The sequence below is a fragment of the Artemia sp. Qi Xiang Cuo genome, chromosome 11, assembly GCF_049724085.1.
Source record: "Artemia sp. Qi Xiang Cuo chromosome 11, ASM4972408v1, whole genome shotgun sequence".
Lineage (NCBI taxonomy): Eukaryota > Metazoa > Arthropoda > Branchiopoda > Anostraca > Artemiidae > Artemia > Artemia sp. Qi Xiang Cuo.
In genome coordinates this window covers 15,684,738-15,707,409 of record NC_142804.1, presented here as the reverse complement: position 1 = coordinate 15,707,409, position 22,672 = coordinate 15,684,738, and the positions used below count along the sequence as shown (strand labels likewise).

Below are 22,672 nucleotides of genomic sequence, written 5' to 3'. Positions count from 1 at the left end.
GGGTAGACCAGGGCACTTTATATCAAAGGATTTGTTGTATAAACTTTGAAAAGGGCTAATTCGATTGGAAATTGGAGTGGTTATTGCCCTTTTTAATAGTTGAAAGTGATTGGAAGGCAACTAACATCCCTTCCACGCCCACCATTTCCCCAAACCCCCAAACCCCTCAGGGAAAGGGTTGTAAGTTATTCCCTGGGGGCGTATAAGGTTTTTATAGAAAGTGTTTTTGAAGAGACTTCAAAAAGGACTCATTTAATTAGACATTGAAAGGGCTATTGCCCTTTTTAATAGTCGAAAGTGATTGGAGGGCAACTATTGCCCCTCTCACGCCCACCATTTCTCCAAACACATCCAATCAAAATTTTGAGAAAGCCAGAATATAATGTGTACTTTACTGAAAAAAATTATTTTAAATGTTTTCACTTATAACTAAGAAATCAAATATTAATTAAGGTTTTAAGGAATAAATATCAGCATATACATATTAAAGTGACAATGCGTATTTTTTTCAGTAAATTCATTTGATTTTTTTTCCTTTTTTTGAAGAACTTATTTTGTGGAAAAGTTTTTTTTTTATTAATTTCGTTATAAATCCATTTTGTAAAAGGTGTAGGCCTATAATTCACAAACATTGATTTTTCAAGATTAAGTTGAATAAAAAAAAAATTCTGTTAGGCTGCTTAAAAACTGTCATTGTACCTATAGTTACTTGTTTAGAATCCAGTAAACACGCGATAAGTGAAGTTTCATTAATGCTAATGAAATAAAATAAACTATGATACAAACATAATAGTTTAGAAACAAATTTGGGGTATATATTTGCACATTAGGGGGTGGGGGTTAAAGCATGGCATATATGAAATACATAACCTAACCTAATCTAGGTACCTATTTTTGCCCCTTCAACCTCAAAAAACTAAAGTTTAAACATTTTTCACGGAGTTAGCAATACCTCACAAGGCAGCGGTAACCTGTTTTTCATTAGGATTTCATTAGATTCTAGATGCGGTTCTTCGTTTGTTTACTGGATTCTTCACAACTACCGACCTATATGTAAAAAAATATCAAAGCCGACAAAAGAAACATGGCAGGTGAAAATTTTTTTTTGAATTTTTGTATCCAACTTAATTTTGACAAATCAAGGCTTGTAGATTATCTAACTTTAACCAAATGGATTTTATAATGAAATATTAAGTTTGAAACCAATGTTTTAACCCTTTTCATGCCAAAAAAACATAGAAAGAAATTATCATATTCAAGGGTTTAAAAAAAGGCTTAAAGCTGAACTTGCGAGAAAAGCAATTACTATATTCATAAAAACATAAAAAAATTGCATCTAGTGGTATCTTTACTTTATTTGTAGGTTAATAATGTGAACTGATCGATATTTACCCAGTGCTTCCCCTCTCCAGAAAGAAACGCTGAAATTTTGGAAAGTACTATTAACATTCTAAAATACTTGCTTATATTATTCCTAAACGTGGACTGTTTCACTTATTGTATAGAATTTGGGTTGTATATTTGCCCTTTAAGGAGGGGGGTATAATGAAGCAGTATGCATATAAGAATGACATAAGTATGGGCTTTTCTCCTCCTCATATTTGCCCTTTAAGGAGGAGGGAGGGTATAATGAAGCAGTTTGCGTTTAAGAATGACATAAGTATGGGCTTTTCTCCTCCTTATATTTGCCCTTTAAGGAGGAGGGAGGGTATAATGAAGCAGTATGCATATAAGAATGACATAAGCATGGGCTTTTCTCCTCCTTAGATTTGTCCTTTAAGGAGGAGGGAGGGTATAATGAAGCAGTATACATTTTGTATCCAACTTAATTTTGACAAATCAAGGCTTGTAGATTATCTAACTTTAACCAAATGGATTTTTTAATGAAATAGTAAGTTTGATACCAATGTTTTAACCCTTTTCACGCCAAAAAAAAATAGAAAGAAATTATCATATTCAAGGGTTTAAAAAAAGGCTTAAAGCTGAACTTGCGAGAAAAGCAATTACTATATTCATAAAAACATAAAAAATTGCATCTAGTGGTATCTTTACTTTATTTGTAGGTTAATAATGTGAACTGATCGATATTTACCCAGTGCTTCCCCTCTCCAGAAAGAAACGCTGAAATTTTGGAAAGTACTATTAACATTCTAAAATACTTGCTTATATTATTCCTAAACGTGGACTGTTTCACTTATTGTATAGAATTTGGGTTGTATATTTGCCCTTTAAGGAGGAGGGGGGTATAATGAAGCATTATGCATATAAGAATGACATAAGTATGGGCTTTTCTACTCCTAATATTTGCCCTTTAAGGAGGAGGGAGGGTATAATGAAGCAGTATGCGTTTAATAATGACATAAGTATGGGTTTTTTCTCCTCCTTATATTCGCCCTTTAAGGAGGAGGGAGGGTATATTGAAGCAGTATGCATTTAAGAATGACATAAGTATGGGCTTTTCTCCTCCTTATATTTGCCCTTTAAGGAGGAGGGAGGGTATAATGAAGCAGTATGCATATAAGAATGACATAAGCATGGGCTTTTCTCCTCCTTAGATTTGTCCTTTAAGGAGGAGGGAGGGTATAATGAAGCAGTATACATTTAAGAATTACATAAGTATGGGCTTTTCTCCACCTTATATTTGCCCTTTAAGGAGGAGGGAGGGTATAATGAAGCAGTATGCATTTAAGAATAACATAAGTATGGGCTTTTCTCCTCCTTATATTTGCCCTTTAAAGAGGAGGGAGGGTATAATGAAGCAATATGTATTTAAGAATGACATAAGTATGGGCTTTTCTCCTCATTATATTTGCCCTTTGAGGAGGAGGGAGCGTATAATGAAGCAGTATGCATTTAAGAATGACATAAGTAAGTATTTTAGAATGGTTTAAAGTAGTTTCCATAAATTTATAGTGTCTCCTTTAAGAGAAGGTGATTTTTTTTACTTTTTTCCTTTTATATTATTATTTTAATTAGTCTAGGATGTTTCTAGAAATATTTATGTAGTTTTTTTTTAATATTATTATTATTAATTTAGGATGCCTTTAGGAATGTTTATTTAGTTAATCGCTACGCGTTAAAAAAAATTTAAGTTTTTCCATAGCGTAGTGATTTATATCTGTAATAGTTTATATTTTTGTTTATTATGTAAATTAAGTCAAGTCCTTCCGGAAAGTGGGAGACTAAACTGATGCCGTTACTAAACTGAAATTTTGTTTTAATTACGGCTATTGCTCCAAGTGGCTGGGCTAGATCTTTTGGAGCCATGTGGTGTATCCATTTGTGGGCCCCAATAGCTATTGCTACAAACCAGGAAATTGCACTTATATCATTCATTTAGTAAAGTCTTATTGCTACAGTGGCGTAGCTAGGGGTGACGGCTGTCCCTGGGCACTGCCTCTTTGGGGGGGGGGGCGGTTGTGGTGTCAAACTGATTTTTTTCTTAGCCTATTTAGATTATTCTTGTAATATTTTTTTAGATTATACTTTTATTATTTTAATTTCTTTATATTCCATTGTTACCTTTCCAATTCATCACATGTTTTAAATTTGTATAATACTATGTTCAATTTTATTTAGGATAAAGTAACTCCGTATTGTTAATATATATATAGTCTATAGGCTATAATTGTTCTACACTCTTTTACTAACTTATATGTGTAATTTTATTATTGTTGTCTTGATTAGATTGTCTTGCATTCCCTCCAGTCTAAAAATGAACAGTATTCTGTTTACTATTATTTTGGTAGTGATGGTTGGAGGGGGGAGGTGCCCGCATAAACTGTTATTTTCCCATGACGACCATATTTTCTCACCATCATCAATAAACATATCCCATTGTTTTATTTTTCAAATTTTCTTATATTTATAATGGAAAGATTGCTTTGTTTATTTTATCCTATTCTTTGCTTATTTTTATACTACTACCTATGCTACTATAGGCCAGCACAGCTGCACAGGCTGTGAAGCTTCACAGGCTGTGCAGCTGTGAAGCACAGCTGCACAGGCTTCTCTTCTACCTTAAATATTTTATTTATAAAAAATCATATAAAAGAAATACAAAATTTGTATGCCGTTCAAAAATACAGTGGTACTTATGCATTATATCTAATCCAGCGCTATACACGAAAAAGTCAAGTTTGCTTAATGCTAATGAAATAAAATAAAATAGGATGAATATATAATAGTTTAGAAACAAATTTGGGCTATATATATGCACATTAGGGGGTAGGGGGGGGGTAGGGGGTTAAAGTATATCATATACTAAATACGTAACCTAACCTAGGTACCTTCCCCCCTAAACCCCAAAAACAATCGTTTAAATATTGTAAACTCATTGAGAAACCACGCTTGGCTATCAATTTATCTAGCAAATACCCGTTTGTCTGCTTTCGTGTCTGGTTTTCTTGTACAGTCTATAGCGCTGGTTTAGTTATAATGCCTAAGTTCCAATACAGTTTATTACTTTTTAATATGTGCATGATATAGTCTATTGACAAGTACTTCTGCTATTCAGTTTAGGTACTTATCGGTTTGCTCGAACACACGCAAGAAGTGAAGTTTGGTTAATGCTAATGAAATAAAATAAAATACGATGAAAAAATAATAGTTTAGAAACAAACCTGGGCTATATTCTTTGCCCATTAGGGGGGGGGGTAAAGAATAGCATATATTAAATACGTAACCTTACGTAGATACCTTTTTTGCCCCTTGAACCCCCAAAAAACTAAAGTTTAAATATTTTTCACAGAGTGAGGAATAGGCCTACCTCACTAGGCAGAGGAAACCTGTTTTCCATTAGGATCTTTGAGATTCTATATGCGGTTCTTGTTACGTGTGTTCCAGCTAACCGACAAGTACATCAGTTTAATTAGAGTATTAATAAAAACAGTTAAAAAATAATAGTAAACATAAAAAAAAATACAAAATTTGTACACCATTCCAAAATACAGTTTACTACTTATTAATATGTGCATGGTATAGCCTATTGGTAAGTACTTCTGCTATTCAGTTTAGATAGAGTATTAACAAAAACAGTTAAGAAAAATAATAGTAAAAAACTGTATGCCATTCAAAAATACAGTTTATTACTTATTATTATATATGCATGCTATAGCCTATTGGCAAGTATTACTGCTAATCACTTTTGGTAGAGTATTAACAAAAACAATTTTCTAGAGCGCACAGAATCGGCTTATTATAAAGAATGGTAAAGTGATCAATTCTGACAGTGTCCAAGACGTTGACATTTACGTAGAAGATGGAATTATCAGGTAAGTTCAGCATATTAAATTCCATGTTTTCTCTTGAAGTCTCTTGAAGCATGAGGATACTGTTTGAAATGCGAATAACAGACTTACTGTTTTTATGAATGCGAATAACTTGTCTATTATAGTGACCACACTCAAGTTCTTAATCTGAGTAAAACCAGTTTCTCTGTCTGCATTCGGAGATAATTAGCTTAGCCTCAGTGAGAAAAACTACAATGCAAGTATAATTTAATTAAAAATTTAATATATAGAGTTGGTTTGGTTAGGTTTTTAATATATTGTGTTCTGGGCGGCCTGCTTTCCATAATTCTCTGTTGTAGTTTCCATAATTTTGTTATTAAAGTATATATAATTTTGGTATTTCACCATATTTTGGTATATTTCATTATGATTAACCTAACTTCACTTCTTGAGTGTGGTCGCCTCGGTGGTCGCTATAACAGACAAGTACCAAATTAAACATAGCTAGTAAGGCAAACTAGAGAAAGTGTCAATGTAGGACCACAAATCTGAAAAGTATTATTCGAGAGGTCGTCCATTTTCCTTCCCCTGGTGTAGCGCCACGTGTGCCACTTGTCATCGACGCATGGCACAGTTCCCTCAATGCTTGGCACATTTCTATCACTCTTGACCACTGTATGTAAATATTTATCATTTATATACATTCTATATACTATTATTTATATAGGCCTACAGTGCTCTTGACACTCATCACCTGGTGCACGTGATTCTTAAAAGTCAACGCCTCCTTTGCAGTATTATAGTAGGCTAAAGTTATGCCAGAAAACTCTGAAATGGGTAAACTCTCTCTCTATCTTTCTCTCTCTCTCTCTCCTTTTCTCTCTCTCTCTCTCTCTCTCTCTCTCTCTCTCTCTCTCTCTCTCTCTCTCTCTCTCTCTCTCTCTCTGCAAGCGTGTCCATTTTTTTCTTTATATTGTATATAAGAGAAATACGAAGGTAAAAAAGTAATTTTAAACGTCAAGAGAAATAGAGCTCCTATGTAAGTGAATGGTCCTTGGATTACTTTTAATCAGTGATAAAAGTTTGAAGGGCGTTTGAGGGCCCAAAGAAAGCTCAAATTTTGATTTTATTCAAAGCTTTCAACAAATTTCTCTGTCCATGTTTACAGTGTTCTGTCAAAAAAATTGTTCATCCTTGTTCATATTTCTCTGCTACCCCCCTCTCCGTGCAAGTATGTGTGTCCTCTTTTTCTGTCAAAAGAAGATTCCTTAAAAAGGTTTCCTCGTCTTAAAAGAAACGAATATAAACTGGCCGGAAAAGGTAATTCTTTAACGAGTCGGCAGCGTATTGCGACCTTTCCCCAAACTTAAATACTAAAAAAATGGTACTATCCCATTTTGCGGGCCTCTCTAAAAAGTCAAGTTTGGTTGATGCTAGTGAAATACGTAACCTAACCTAACCTATGTACCTTTTCCCCATCTATACTCCAAAAAACAACACTTAAATATCTTAAAACCACGCTATACAAAGTATTTCTCTCAGAGGTGTCTTGAATCATCTTGTAAAAACGGGTTTTTCCTAGCGTCTCTTTCGTTAGACTGTAGCATCTCTTGTTGGACTTCTTTAGAGAGGCCCGCAAAATGGGATTTACCAAAAAAAAAACTCTAGGCAGGCTGCCAAAAAGGCAATATTAGCTGTAAGAGCTTGTTTGTAAATGTTTTTTATTCCATTTGAATGAATTGTCTTTTTTCACTTCGTTTTAATGTACCAGTCCTGGTTGAACTTCCTTGAAGTAATGATGCTAGGACCGTTTTGAAAATATTTTAGCTTTAAACCTTGTATTTTAATGTGAGTTCTTTTATATTCGTTTTTTCTTCATTTGTTTTGCTGAGGACGGCCCTTGGATATTGGGTCGAAATATTCATTTAAAGTTGCATTCCACTGTCTTATATAAAAAATTTCGGTACTTTTGTAGAAAGCGGTAAGCGCGTGACAACTGTAAAGAGCTATATGAAAACAGGTTCCCGCTGCCTTGTGAGGTATAAATAAATGGTTTCTTACTGCGGGAACTATATTTAAACTTTAATTTTTTGGAGTTTAGGGGGAATAAAAGGTTGGGTTAGGTTAGGTTACGTATTTAATATATTCTATGCTTTACCCCCCCCCCCCTAATGTGCAAATATATAGCCCAATTTTGTTCAAAGACTATTATATTTTCATCCTATTTTGTTTTATTTCATTAACATTAACGAAACTTCACTTCTCACGTGCTTACCGCTTTGTACAAAAGTACCAAAATTTACCTATTGTTCTACTTGTTATTTATGATGGAAAGGCAGTGTGGTCTTCGTCGCTATTTACTTAAATGGATAAACCATCCCCCCGAACTTGGCCAGTACAGTCGACTAGTTCGATCCTTGTTCCATCCTTATTTTACTTCCAAGGTTTTTGAAAGCTTTGATTTTTTGAAAATAGGTTCTACCTTCTAATTTCATTAAAACAAAATAGTCTTTAAAAAAGAACTTCGTGTTTTTTTTTTTTTTTAAAAGAACTTTCGAACTTTATGAAGGTCATTTCGCACATTCTTAGCTCCCTAAATTAAACCTTTCTTGTATAAACAACCCCTATTCAATAAAAGTAAGCAACTCTTCTTTAATAAAATTACATTTCATAATTTTTTACTCTACTATAAAACGCCTGTAAACAGACAAATGCGCAGTGAGGGCCGGGAGGGGATGACGCCCTTCCCGTAGTCTTCAGATTTTTCCAACAATTTTTTACATTATCCAGAATGTTTTACAAACGTTTACCTGCCAACCATAAGTAAATACTCACGTACGTGATAAGTTTTAGTCTTGAATTGCAAATGTTTACTGATTTGAATGTCCCACTTGATTGTCGTGTACTTGAATTACATCTGTTTATTTGCTTGTGAAGTTTGATCTGAATCTCTTCCTATTTGTTCCGGCGTTTGAATTGGCCTAAATTCCTAGAGGAGCAGTACAACGACGTGTTTACGAAATTAGCCATTCACATTTTCTATTTGACAACCTACCGTTAAGATGAACTTTACAAATTCTTGCAATGTTCCATTTCTCATAACATGTTCTGTAAAGCAAATTCAGTTCTGATACATCTAAAAAAGGCGCTTGTTGCAGAACTTGCAAGTCATACTAATTCACAACTAACTATTAAAATTTATAAAACCAGCCTAGTCATTAATTAAAATTAAGCAACTGCTTAGGACACCTTCAGCTAGTGGAGTAGGGGGAGGTCCCCTCAAAAATTTCTCGAAACCTCTCCCGCGTAAAATTGTGACCTGAAAGACCCCTTTTTTATGTTTGTATGCCCCTTCCCCGTACCTCAGGAAAGAATAATTTTATTCACCCGTAAGTGTCTACCCTATGTGCATCTATAGCTAGGGGCAGTAAAATTCGAGACTGATTGAAAGAGGAAAAACCGGAATTGGTGGCTATATTCTTTGGAATTTGGCAAAGTTTTTTTAGTTGCTTTTTTGGCGAAATCTGGCTGTTTTGGATGTTTGGATTTGTGAAAGTGGGTGCCTCCTCGAGTAGGAGATAAAAGATGTGCTGAATTTTAGTATTTTGATAGAGTTTTTCTGATACAGTTTTGTCTATTGAATTAAAAAGTTTAGTGATGCAAAAAAAAAAAAAAAAAAAGAAAAAAACTATAGATGCCGGAAGAACTAGTTAGATTTTCGAACCTAGCATTCGAGAATTCCTGTTGTCTTTTATTACTGTCAAATGTTGTCAAATTATTCCGTATATGAAAGGGGCTGTCCCCTCCTCAACGCCTCTCTCATTACGCTAAAGTTTGACTTTCTCACAACTCTTTATTTTTTTTAAACAATAAAAAACTTTAGCGTAAAGAGCGAGGCGTTGAGGAGGGGACAACCCCTTTCATATACGGAATAATTTCTGTTCGTTTTAAGTTTTAACGTCGTTCCTTACTTTCAGTTAAAAAAACTTTTTTTTTTATTTAATAAGACACAAGTACAATAAAACATTTTAAACGACTTATTGCTTAAAACTGTGAGTGCTATGCAAAAAAAAAACTGATAGAAATTGTGAATTTTTACACAAAACTCTATGAAACTTGCCTAAATGAATAAATTTCTGTGATACGATCGTGAGAACAGGACATCAAAGCATCCATTTGGTATCTTGACAAGCCTTAAAAAAAATGTATTGTATTCATTCATGTGTTTATCGCCTACCTGTTTATGTTACGCTTTAAATCCCAATTTTGCATCATGAATTTATGCATTAAGTGAGAAACAAACAACCCATTTGTAAGTATTCAATTTCCGTGTGTTTCCTATTTACAGTCAGTGAACATCAAAAGGCTACACACTTTTAAAAATCGTATACACCAGTTGGTGTTCCCCATGCGCTGCTGGAGGGTGCCACGCGTGGTAAGAAGAGTATCATGCGATACGCAAGGTAGTATGGCATAGCGGAAGTGTACCACGCTTGGCAGAGTAAGGGTTGCTTCAAAATGCACATCACGTGGTGCAGAGTATGCGTCCCCTCATTTAACCCTACAAAATTTTAAAATGCATCTACTCCATTTTATAGCCTATATATGGTATTTTTTTTTCCGTGACTGTTCTGCATGACCTATTTGCCAGGTACTCCCAGCGTCATTAGTCCTATAAACACAAAACATTCGGTATAAAAAGACAGCTAAGTTGCAAAAAATAATTACTTCCAGTATCTTGGAAATCCCAAAGGAAGTTTTCCAGCTGTATAAATTGTGACACAAGATAATGCTATTAAAGCCATCGTCGACAATTATTTGAGATAATCTGCTTTTAATTATTTCAGACTGTTTTAAAGTAAAGCAATGCATACCAGTGTTCCCTTTCGCCCAAAAAGATTTTCCGCCTGTACCTTTGGATATGGCTTCCCACTAAAAATGAATTCAGCCGACCTTATGGGTAGGATTAAATAAAAAAAACAAGTTTTTTAAACTGAAAGTAAGGAGCGACATTAAAACTTAAAACGAACAGAAATTATTCCGTATATGAAAGGGGCTGTCCCCTCCTCAACGCCTCGCTCTTTACGCTAAAGTTTTTTATTGTTTTAAAAAATAAAGTTGTGAGACAGAGTCAAACTTTAGCGTAAAGAGCGAGGCGTTGAGGAGGGGACAGCCCCTTTCATATACGGAATAATTTCTGTTCGTTTTAAGTTTTAATGTCGCTCCTTACTTTCAGTTTAAAAAACTTGTTTTTTTATTTAATTTTTGAACGTTTTTGAATTGATGCAGGTTTTGATTTTGGCTCACCGTACATGAATAATTAAAACAAAATTTCATATTATTTGGTTAAATGGCTTTCTCGAAACTTGTTTAATTTTATTTACGAACGTTTTTATTAGTAATAAATATACGTAACTTAGAATTAACTTACGTAACGAACTTCTATATTCATAAATTTTTAACACGTATATTAGGGGGTTCGCCCCCTAGTCAATACCCTGCTCTTTAAACTATAGTTCGAATTTTTTTTTCCAGTTCTTTAAAAATGACCTCTTAATCACAGTCAGTTGATCAGTTGAAAAACTTGTTTTTTTTTATTTAATTCCTGATCTTTTTCTTTAATAATGCTGGGAAATCCGGCGCCCCCTTCATAGCAATGTCCCTTCCCCCATGAAAACTTCCTTCATGGAAAGATCCTTCCATATAGCCCCCGACCCTCTCCTTCCCCCACCTACCAGAAAAAATCTCCTCTGAAAAAGTCTGTATACTTCCCAATAACCAATGCTATATGTTAACATTGAGTAAAGTTCATAACTTTCAGCCCTCCCCCTGGGGACTTTGGGGGATCAAGTCATCCTAAAAGACATTTTTATCATATTTTCGACCATGCTGAACAAAATGGCTATCTCAAAATTTTGATCGGGTGACTTTGGGAAAAAAATGAGCGTGGGAGGGGGCCTAGTTGCCCTCAATTTTTTTTGGTCAATTAAAAAGGGAAATAGAAATTTTATTTTCCTTTCAAATTAGTTCTCCCATTTTATTATAGGACCACTGGGTTTATATGATAACCCCTGGGGAAAAAAAAAAACAAAAAAAAAACAAACAAACAAACAAATAAACACGCATCCGTGATGTTTCTTCTGACAAAAAATGTAAAATTCCACATTTTTGTAGATAGGAGCTTGAAACCTCTCCAGTAGGGTTCTCTGATCCGCTGAATATGATGGTGTGATTTTCATTAAGGTTCTATAACTTTTAGGGGGTCTTTCCCCCTTTTTTTGAAAATCAGCCAAATTTTCTCAGGCGCGTAACTTTTGATGGGTAGCTCTAAACTTGATGAAAGTTATATATTTGAAATCAGCATTGAAATCTGATTCTTTTGATATATCTATTGGTATCAAAAACCCGTTTTCTAGAGTTTCGGTTACCATTGAGCCGGGTCGCTCCTTACTTACAGTTCGTTACCACGAACTTTTTGATAGGGGGTATTCATTTTGACTGAGAGGACCGTAGTCTGTATGGCATCCGGGCTAAAGTTCCATGGCAACCTTCAAAACCTGTGACGTAGGTAATAAAGTTCTTATCCATGTTTATAAGCGATTGTCAAGAAAACATTTTAGGGAACTCTTGCACTAAACGGACCAAGCAACAATCAAAAATCCTAAAAAACATTTTTTTGTCACAGTTTTTTCTGTCTCTTGTGAAATTTAGGCTGTGTAACATTTCTCCTCGTGAATTACCGTAACTGAGTGCCTGACTGCCTGTTAGTGTTGCCACCCGGTAAAAAAAAATCACTAGATTTTAGGGATTTTTTTGTTAATTTAGTGATTTTCTTCAATGATCTAGGGGTTTTATGTGCGGATTTAGTGATTTTTTTGTTTAGGCAATATAAAAATCACCAAAAATAGTGATAAATCACTAGGGCTGGCAACCCTGGTGCTTGTATGAAAAATGTGGTTCCCGCTTTCTAAGGCTATAATGAGAAAAAGGTTGAGATGGCTGGGACACGTTTTGCGGATCTGCCAAAGATTGTCCTTTTCGATCGTCCATCTAAGGCCAAACGAAAAGTGGGTCCTCCCCGACGGGTGGGAAGAGATCGTAAGAATGGATTGAAAGGAAACTTGAACTTCTTGGGAGGATGTAAAGAGAGAAGTTTTGGATAGATTGCGATGGAGGAGTGTACACAGCTGCGTTGGACTCAGGTGGCTTGGTGCTGCAGTGAGCTGTTAGTAGTAGTAGTAGTAGTAGTTTTGGCTTACTAGCTTTTTAAGGGTCCTGATCATAGCACTCTGCATTCGGAAGAGAGTAAGAAGAATTCTCCTACCCCTTTGAATCATTCGAAGACTCACTCCCCAATAAAAATTTAAATTTTTAACAAACAAGAGTTTGGATACGTTGGCCTAGTAATTGACTCTTTTTTAAAGATATCTTCCCATATCCTTCGAATCATACATCCATAAGTTTTGAATCTAGGCTTACGCAGCGCCATGCTCGAACAGAGGGGAGTGGTTTGCCTCTCGATTGTGAAGGAATGAACCTATTTCTGAGCAACAGTAAATTATGTGTTCTTTCTTGCATGTGCAAGGGTTGTAGTGAATGTATCCATGTTTGATTTAATTTGATGAGCTCAGAAATGTCGAAGAAATAAATGGCGGAACGATCTGACTTCTAACATTATATTTTATCGAAATAAAAATGCCAAATAATAATTTCATACCATTGTTTCTGTGTATTTGCATTTAATCTTACGTTTAAGCGTACTTATCAGAAATTTATGCTCCATTCGAACCAGATTTTGTGGTACTAGAATTGTTCTTCTATTTGAAAATCTCTGAGCAAATTTTGGAGAAACATACACCAACCGGAAACAGTTTTTTCTTTTAGCTATTATTGTCTTCATGATGCTCCATTTTAACTTCCTTCCTTCTTTGCCTTTCTTCCTTCGCCGCCCAAATTTTGTTACAGCTGGGCACAAGTTCTTTCTAAAAAGATCGATAGACTTCTTCATGGATGTCCTCTTCATGAATTAATTTAAAAAAAAAAATTTCCACAAAATAATTTTTTCAAAGAAAAGTAAAGAACTCCATTAAACAAAAAATGAGCAAAAATAAAATCAAATAATCTACCAAGCGTGAAACAAATCAGCATCAAATCAGCATTGATAAATAAATGTAACTCAAAACGAACAGAAATTACAATAAATAACCGAGTCAAACTCAAAACGAGCAGAAATTAACATAAGTTGGGCTCAAAACCCCCTATGCCTTCCCAAGGCCAGAACATAATTTGCAAACTACTAAAAAAATATACTGAAAAAAAACTACTAAAAAAACTACTGAAAAAATATAAATGTTTTTACTTTTATCAAGGAGGCACACTTGTGCCTCTTTAAAGAGGCGACCCACCACAATGTTAAGCGATTTCCGGTCCTAGTGGTCACAGAGAGACAGCGGTGATTTTGTAGCCCAAGCTCCAACTAAGAAACGTGCAAAATTTCACCCCCCTCCGACTTTATCTTCATGGGTAAAAGTGGGCCGGAAGTTTCGACCCTCCGACCACAGCCCCCCTTTAATGTTGTCCGATTGGGCTGAAATGAAGCTTCAATGTCCGATTGAAGCTTATCCTCGAAATTTCAGGTCAATCCAATCACTCCTTCCCTGTTTTCCAAAAAACCAACATAGCCACTTAATGTTCATTTCTCTTCTTTTTTTATTAGCCACGCCTACAGGCTACAGTTGGCAATGGATCCGGGTGAATGAGGACTCATTCGAAGCGGAATTCGACCTTTTAGGGCCTTTGGATATTTTCAGACCGAAAAAAATAATCCCGAATTTACATTTACGAAAAACCTCGTTTTCCTATAAGAGTCCATGTTAATTTTATCCACCACAGCCCCCTTTAACGTTGTTCGATCGGGGTGAAATTTAGAGTATAAGCTTTCCTGGGGCCTGGGAGCTTATTCTCAAAATTTCAGCTCAATCCGATCATTCCTTCCCTATTTTCCAAAAACCAAATTTCAAGTTTTGTGGGGATTTCCTTGCGTCAAAAATAGATGCGAGAGACTAAAATAATATAACAAGTGTCTCTGTGGTACAATGGTCGCTGTTCCTGACTGTCAGGCACAAGATCTGGGATCGATTCCCTGTCAGAGAAAATTTTTTATATACTGAATTTAAAGTTTAAAAAAGAAACTCAGTTTCTTTTTTAAATTATTTGAAAAAAACTACGTTTTCTAAAGAGTTAAATAAGTAATAAGCTGTACAAAAACGTGCAGAAATTATTTGAAAAAAAATACGTTTTCTACCGATTTAACGCGGCTGAGACAAATGTTCGAACCTTAAAACGTACCGGGATTAGGAGGTGCAGTTGGGGGGCTGCCGCCCCCCAAATCCCCACTTCTTTATATGAAAGGGGCTGTGCACTCCTCAACGCCTCGCTCTTTACGCTAAAGTTTTTATTGTTAAAAAAAAAGTTGTAAGAAAGTCAAACTTTAGCGTAAAGAGCGAGGCGTTGAGGAACATGAGCTTCCCAAAAAAAAAAAAAAATTTTGGTAAAAAAAATATACTTTTGAGGCATCAGATTATGATATTGTCAAGTGACTTACTGTCTGATTTTAGAACAACTTCCTTCCGTGGTGTTAGTTTTTAGGGAAAGCGGGCATTTACTCCTCCAGATTTTGTTGTAGCCTCCTCCCTGTAGATTTGGAAAGATTTTGAACGATACATTTGGGGGGGGGGTATATCCATTGAAAAATGCCTTGTTTTGTATTTTCATTGAATAATTTGAAAAGAAAAATCTACTCCCCTAGCTTTTGAAAAATACATTTTGCCCCTCCCCCCCTAAAATTTTGTAATTTGACTCCATTAAATTGCTTCTCCCTTTTATTCATTCAAAGTAGTGTAATTTACCACATAAGAAAAAGTCAATTTTTTTCTAAAACGCCTCATCTGGCTTGCTTCTGCCAAATTAGTCTTCTGTCAAAACTGCTGCAATCAAACTGTGTCTAATTGGATTATAGCGGACCGGATGTGACATTAGTTAGAGGAAATAAAAGATTTAAAACGCTTTGTTTTCCAGGCAAGTTGGAAATAATTTGATCATCCCTGGTGGTGCGCGTCTAATCGATGCCAGAGGACGCTATGTTTTTCCAGGTAAGAATTCTCAAGTCTTTTGATCAGGAATGTCACTTGAGTATAAGGGATAGTCTACTCTTGATTTTCAGTAAATGAATGGCCCCTGAAAAAGGTGGATATGATAAATGGAATTATTTCTGGTCATGATGTACGTTTTGCGTATGATTTGTTTCCCATTGGAAGACGAAAATACATAAGCCGTTCAACAATCTTTAGTATCCGTGAAAAATTTAGTATAGTATCGTGCTAGGGATGAGTCATAGTAGTATATACAGCTCACAGTTCATATAATTATCCAGTAAGCTTATCGCAGATCATTTCTGGTCTTCGTTCTCAGTGCGAACAAAAAGCTCCTCCCACTTCTTCGTGCAGTTATTAATAGCGGGTTTCCACTTGTTTCCGATTGTTTCGCGTAAAGTGCATTATTCGTAATAGCGGGTTTCCACTTGTTTCCGATTGTTACGCGTCTGACTTGTCTACCCGTGAAAAGATCTGACGCCGCTTATGTTTCTACGTTCTCTGGAGCACTCGCACCCCGGTCCGGGTTTTTATAATGGGTGAGATAGGGAATGATCATACTGGATAATTATATGAACTGTGATACAGCTGTAGGACTGACTAACATTGACAACTCAGAGAACTTTTACAGACAATTGTTGGAACAAATGGACGAGATCATGGGTAGAAATGTGGTATTTTTATTAGTGGGCTTAAATGCCCAAATTGGTAGAACTAGTACCAACCATATTAATTGTGTCATTGTATATCGAAGACTTACAGGATCGATGCAAGATACCAGGGTGTATAGGATTGCTTTTTTTGGTCTTAAAAATAAAAAACACATTTTTTAATGGCTAGAATTAATTTAAAGCTTAAATTTGGGAAGGGTAATTCATCTTCCCGTTAGTTATGAAGTTGATAGATTCCAGGTTAGGAATTTAAAAAGAACTTTCCAAGAACAGTTGAATATAAAATTGGGTAGTTTGGGTAGTTTAGAATTTGAAAATTTAGAAGTATTAGTAGAAATTTTTTACGCTAGTTAAGAGGAGAGAATGGTTTTGTTCAAGATATTTTTATGATAGATCTTCCAGGAATAAGAGGACAGTAAGGAGAGTAGAAAAGGCATTAAGGTGTGAATTAGAGAAATGCGAAACAGAGGCCGCTCAAAAAATTGTTGCAAAGGATCTGGAGATACGGTCAAACGGTATAATAGTAAAATATTGTGTTAGCATGCTAAAAAACTGGGAGGAAGCAGTCAGTCTGGACTTGTCTAGGTTATAGGCCCCAGTGAATTACTGATAAGGGAAGTGCTTGTGCAGAACATTTCAAGAATATGTTAAGCTGTGATAAATTTTATAGGAAATGGAAAAACGAGAAAATTTTTCGACGCTGGAAGTAAAGTAAGTTATTGTTTTTCAAGAAATTAGAGACAGTAAAAAGGATTGAAAAACAATATGGCCTTAGGCGCTGGTAGCGCGGTAAATAATTTTTTGAAATGAGTGTGGTATTTGGAAAAAATGACTGTGGTATTTATAGAGCCATTAGTTTGATTTGTTTAGGAAGCAAATTACTTAGTATGATGATACTTCTTAGACTAAAAGATACTGTACCATAGATCAAGTTTTACGAGAAGACCTATGTGCTTTTACTAAGGTAGGACCTGTGTCGACCAAATGTTCACTCTTAGAATAATAATTAAGAAATATCTGAATCACCAAGTCCCTTTAGTCCTTGATTTTATAGATTATGAACAGGCATTGGGTTCAGCTGATAAAGAAAATCTTTAGTGAGAGGTTCCATCCTTCGAATGGTATACTGGATGAGTATATGAAAGTGATTAGTGGTATGGACGAGAGTCATATTGCGGCGATTAAGGTAAGAAGTGAGGTTAGTTGTTTGTTCGGTGTGGATTCAGGAGTTTCCCTGGGTTATGTCCCAGCCGGTTACATGGATTTTCATATAAACTTTGTCCAATGGAACTCGGCAAAGACTATGAGGGAATATGGTATCAACTGGAAGGTAAAAATGTCTTAGACTTATATTATGTAGATGATTTGAATGTCCTAGATGAAATGTTAGCAAAGCGAATTTCGCAGGTTTTGAGGGCCCAGGGTGCAAAAATGGGTTGATTCAGATTTTCAGGGCTAGCATAAAAGAAAGTTTAAGACGGCTGGGCCATATTTTACCGATTAAGAATGATAGGTTGCCGAAAGATGGTGACCAAACAAGAAGCAGGTCGTCCCCGTGCGGTCGTGGGAAGATGTCATCAGAAAGGATTTAAAGCAAATTGGAGCTTCATGAGAAGGGGTAGGGATTGAAGTTTTGAATAGATCGGGGTAGAGGAGGAGCGTCCGCAGCTGTGTTGATCTCGGGTCGCCTTGGTCCCAAAATGTGTTGCTAGAAGTAGTAACAAGAACCTGTTTGTATTTTGCTATGTCTACAGAGATGCTAATTTAGCTGGTATATGGTGCGGCCCTGATTTTCTGGGATGAGAGCTCTTTTATTCGGGGTGTGGGAGTAAGATTGCTTTCAATCCCTATTTTAACTGCAAAAACGTCAAGCTTGGAAGTTTATCATTATGAATCAAAAACTTATTTTTATCTTGTTTGTTTTTGTACCGTGTTTTATCTTGTTTGTTTATTTTGTAATAAATAAGATTTTACCGAAAACAAAACCAAGATAAAATGGCATGCATATTTTTGTTCATGTTTCATAGATTTTCTTGTTTATTTATTAGTGTGATTCTAACCCATTAGCTTTGAATACATCTATTCCTTTTACAACTAAAAAATATGCACCCCTCATTAAAAACTTGCATCAGAAGCCAAGGGGTGCCCACTTTCATAAATCGCGTACACCAGGTGCCAAGCGTCGTGGAACTGTGCGGTGCACATGGCGTTCTGATATGTACATAAGGTGGTAGAAAGTAGGCGCCCCTTCGCCAGAAGCCCGGATAAATTCGTCTGTAAAATATTTCAATTGAAACACCCCCATTCAAGCACCATTTTAAACACCCCATTCAAGCACCGTAATTGCCGAACTACTAGCAGGTGATGTCAGGTACATACACTACGTTTTGATACTTTTCAGTTTCGAATAGACATATTTGTCTGTATTTAAGATTTGGCGTAATATTTAGAATTTGGCTGTTATATTCAGTTTTGACATTGACTGGCAAAATCATAGTGAAATGTGTTCGTCAATTTATTTGTAATTTTGCCTGTTTTTTCTATGTTTTTGGTGAATTACCTCTCTTTCCAAATTATAACCTGGATACTTAATTTGGCAGCTTTTAAACTTGCTTTAAGTTGAGCGGATTCAATAAATATCATTTATGCTTTATTTAAATTTTCCATTCTAATTAATAGAGTTATTGTAATTTTTATTTCGGGGTTTGTGGAGAAGTGAGGTACAATAGATTTTCTAAAAAAAACAATTCATATATTTTTACCAATTTATTAAAGAATATGGCTGTGGGCCTTAGTCACAAATATTATTAAAAAATAAATTTTTTAGAATTTTTGATATGTTGAGCCATGATGTAAACATGAAATTTCCTTAAAAAACCGATAAAGCCAACATTTACTTTGGTATCTAAAAGGCGAAAAATTCTGACTGAAAAAGAAAAACATTTCAGCTCAAGTGTATCTATGGTCACAACGTAAAACTTTAGTGGGGAGGGGGTTGAAGGATACCGTACTTAAAATATGCTGAAGACAGGCGTACTTGAGGCTCAAATAGCTGTATTCAAGCCAGCCTTAGTGCAAATTACCCTCCCCTATACCCTCATTTACTGCTAAGTTTCCTGATCACTAGATACAATTAAATTATGGGATATATCAAGGCATTTTTCTCAAAATACAATTAAAATATGGGATATATCAAGGCATTTTTCTTAAAATTATTTAAGAAAAATTAAATTATAATTTAAAATTATAATTATACATGCATTGTTGTCGCTGATTATGCCTAATGCTGATGCAAATTGTCACGAGCATGTAACCCCTTATAGAAATTATGTTGTCATGTCCAGCCCAGGGAGTCAATAATGTATCTCGTAGTTTATTAAGTCGAACTGTTCAACTTTAAATATGAAATTTTTTATTACCCGGTCAGAGAAAAATTTAAGGCTGAATTTCTGAAAATAAAAGATATGCAAGCTTGTAGAGCAGGTTTTCCCGAGGGATCGTCCACTTGCCTACTACTACTACTACCAACAACTCACTGCAGCATCAAGCCGCCTGAGTTCAACACAGCTACGCACGCTCCTCTATCCTAATCTATTCAAAGCTCTTTGCAGCCTCCCAGGAAGTTCCCATTTCCCTTAAATCTTCCTTACGGCATCCTCCCATTCCACCTATTGAAAATATCGGAGCGCTACATATACTGCAGTTCCGCCATGCGTGGCGGCACAGTAAGGGATTCCTGAAAATCAGCGCTGATCAGCAAGGTTGCTACCTCTAGCACGAAAGTGCTATTTTAGCTTTATGCCATTATGTATAAAACTATAGCACTTAACCAGAATTGCCCTCTGTAGCAAAAAAGAGCTATTTTAGCACTATTACGGTTAATTTTTTGACTGCAGCACCGAAAATCGCAGTGTAGCACGAAAATTTGGGCGATTGTATCACTTTAGGATCTGAGCGTGGTGTCAACCCTGCTGGTCAGCGCCCCATTGAGCTTTTTTCCGTAACAGGAATTCCGTGTCAAAAGATGTCGTGGTACTCCCGTACAATCCAGAACACACTATAGAGAAGTGAAATTCGGTTAATCATAATGAAATATACCAAAACATGATGAAAATAAAATACTCTGTTTATATAATAATATAATTTTGGCTATATATTTGAAGGTTAGGGGGGTAGGAGAAAATTAACCTAACCCCCACCCCCCGAATGTGCAAATATACAGTGAAAATAATACAAGTTCAATACTTTCTGTCACATGTCACTTGTCTCTATGAAACCGGTTATTTTGAATCTTACACCCCCATAAACTTCTCGAGTGTGTTCTGGATTGTACGGGAGTAGCCTACCGATATCGTATTATTGGTGAATAGTTGGCACAAGCTTTTCAACAAATTTCTTGCCGTTTTAATTTTCAAATTCTGTAAATAATCGTGACCCTAATATAAATGAAAAACGCGTGTCATTCACTTGGTTTTTCTGTCGACAGACGTGTCTGGTGTGGCTAGGGCATAATTTTGATCATCCCAAATCTTATTTAAAACTCCCGTGAGAAATATTTAACATATCTATTCATATGTATTATTATTTTAGTCAATACATGACACAAATGGTAACATCTGGTCTAATATAGTAAGATGCAAAAGCAGCTTTCAAAACCTGTTCTGTTCTTCAACTAACGAGAACATTCTTCTTATTTAAACGGTTATTACAAAGAGTGACCTATAGCGTTATGATGCCATGGATGAATATCATTTCTAGTGTTGAGGGAATACGAACTTTTTGATGAGGTAGAAAATGTGCCCAGTTATAAATTACTTTCGTAAATAAAGCAGAGGAACCAATTTGGGGGGGGGGGGTAATTGGCTGCGAGATTTTGTTACACATTTTTTTTATTGGAAAAATCGAATAACACAGCAAAATTGCCCCCCCCTCGATACTGAAAAAATATAGGTACTCCTTTAGTATACCTACTCTTTTAAATACTGCTAGTTTGGTTAATGCTAATGAAATAAAATAAAATAGGATGGCTATATAATAGTTTAGAAACAAATTTGGGCTATATATTTGCACATTAGGGTGGGTGGGTGGCAAAGCATAGCATATATTAAATACGTAACCTAACCTAGGCACCTCCCCCCCCCCTAAAAAAAGCAACACTTTAAATATCGTATATGCAATTAAAACCACACTATACATTGTATTTCTCTACAGTCGTGTGTTGAATCATCCCGTAAAAACGGGTTTTTCATCGCGGCACCAGTTTGAGATATATAAAAGAGTAGGTATACTAAAGGAGTACCAAAAATATATTTACTCCCCTCTATATTTTCGCGATTTAGTGCCCCTGATATAAAGTTGACCTCAACTTAGAAGGAAGAAAATGGATATGTCCCAAATCCCAATCTGTAGGGAAAGAGAAGTTTCCATGGGAAAGTCAATTGATCGTCTAAAAATGTGGTTGACCATTCTTAGAATTTGCAGCCCCAATTATTCTGGAGATCCCACCAAATCGTTAATATTGCAGATGAACTCCCAAGTCTAAATAGGTTTTGAAACCACGCTGTCTGAACATAAATGATAAAACAAAAGGGGTCGGGTTGTATGGGGAATCCGTTTCTCCATACAACCCAGATTTTACAAGTTTATACGGGAAATGTTGAAAGTGTGAGGAAAAATATCGGGATTCACCCCCCCCTCAGTGGACATACTTGAATAGTTCTTTGATTTTTTTTTTTTTTACAATCCAAGAGCCAAATTTAGCAGTAGCTAACAGTTTTTTTTATCACTTTTGGATCACTTTATTTAATATAACAATAAAAATCAATGGCTCTTAAAAGATGGAGTTAAAAGTCAGAAGTGTCCTTAGTCAATTTGTTTGAGGGGGGAAATGCAACAGATTTTACTAGCATGTGTAAAGTAATTGAAACTTCTGGATAAATCTTTTAAGAGTTCAATGCTTTTACCGACTGCCTGAACATACTTTCAATTCCGTTTTCCCCTCCCTAAACTATGAAAATTCAAACGGGGCTGGCTTATTTAGATATGGTACCGAAAAAAAAACATCCCTTATGCAAACAACTTTTCTTTAATAACAGCCAAAATCTTGAAGCACAAATTTCAGTTTTTCCGTTCTCCTTTAAAACTTTTTAGTTTAACATGAGGGCTTTTGATTTGGCACTGCCACCCACCATGATTTTTCCCTCTATCCAAAATAACTTGAAAATCGCATCTTTTGAAAAATACCCACACTACCCATAAGTTATTTGATAAGGCTCTAATCAAACCCTCTCTCAGCCATCGTTACATATTTTAAGGTGTCATTTGTTCCGCGTGGTACATTTCCGCCACGACGTGTCTTTTCATGCTACGTCAGGCAAGCCTCGTGCCATATGTGGCACAATCCCAGCAGTCATACTCCACCACCTGGTGTACAGGATTTTTGAAAGGGGTCCAATCAATTGACTCTAACAAAGATTGTATATTGAAACTACTAACTACTACTACTTCTAACAACTCAACGCAGTACCAAGCCGCCTGAGGTCAACACAGCTATGCACGCTCCTCCTCCATCCCAATCTATTTAAAGCCTCCCCTTTTGCACCCTACCACGAAGTTCCCA

At 35.7% G+C, this 22,672-nt stretch overlaps 1 protein-coding gene across 4 annotated transcripts in view; it reads left to right on the top strand.

The window, feature by feature from the left end:
* Positions 1-22,672, top strand: part of CRMP (Collapsin Response Mediator Protein) — a 104,572-nt gene that overhangs the window by 1,169 nt on the left and 80,731 nt on the right. For all 4 annotated transcript variants that reach the window (XM_089096334.1, XM_089096331.1, XM_089096335.1 and 1 more), the window contains exons 2-3: positions 5,179-5,273; positions 15,309-15,382. In XM_089096334.1, coding sequence (XP_088952460.1) covers positions 5,179-5,273; positions 15,309-15,382 — 169 coding nt within the window. The remainder of the gene's footprint in view (positions 1-5,178; positions 5,274-15,308; positions 15,383-22,672) is intronic.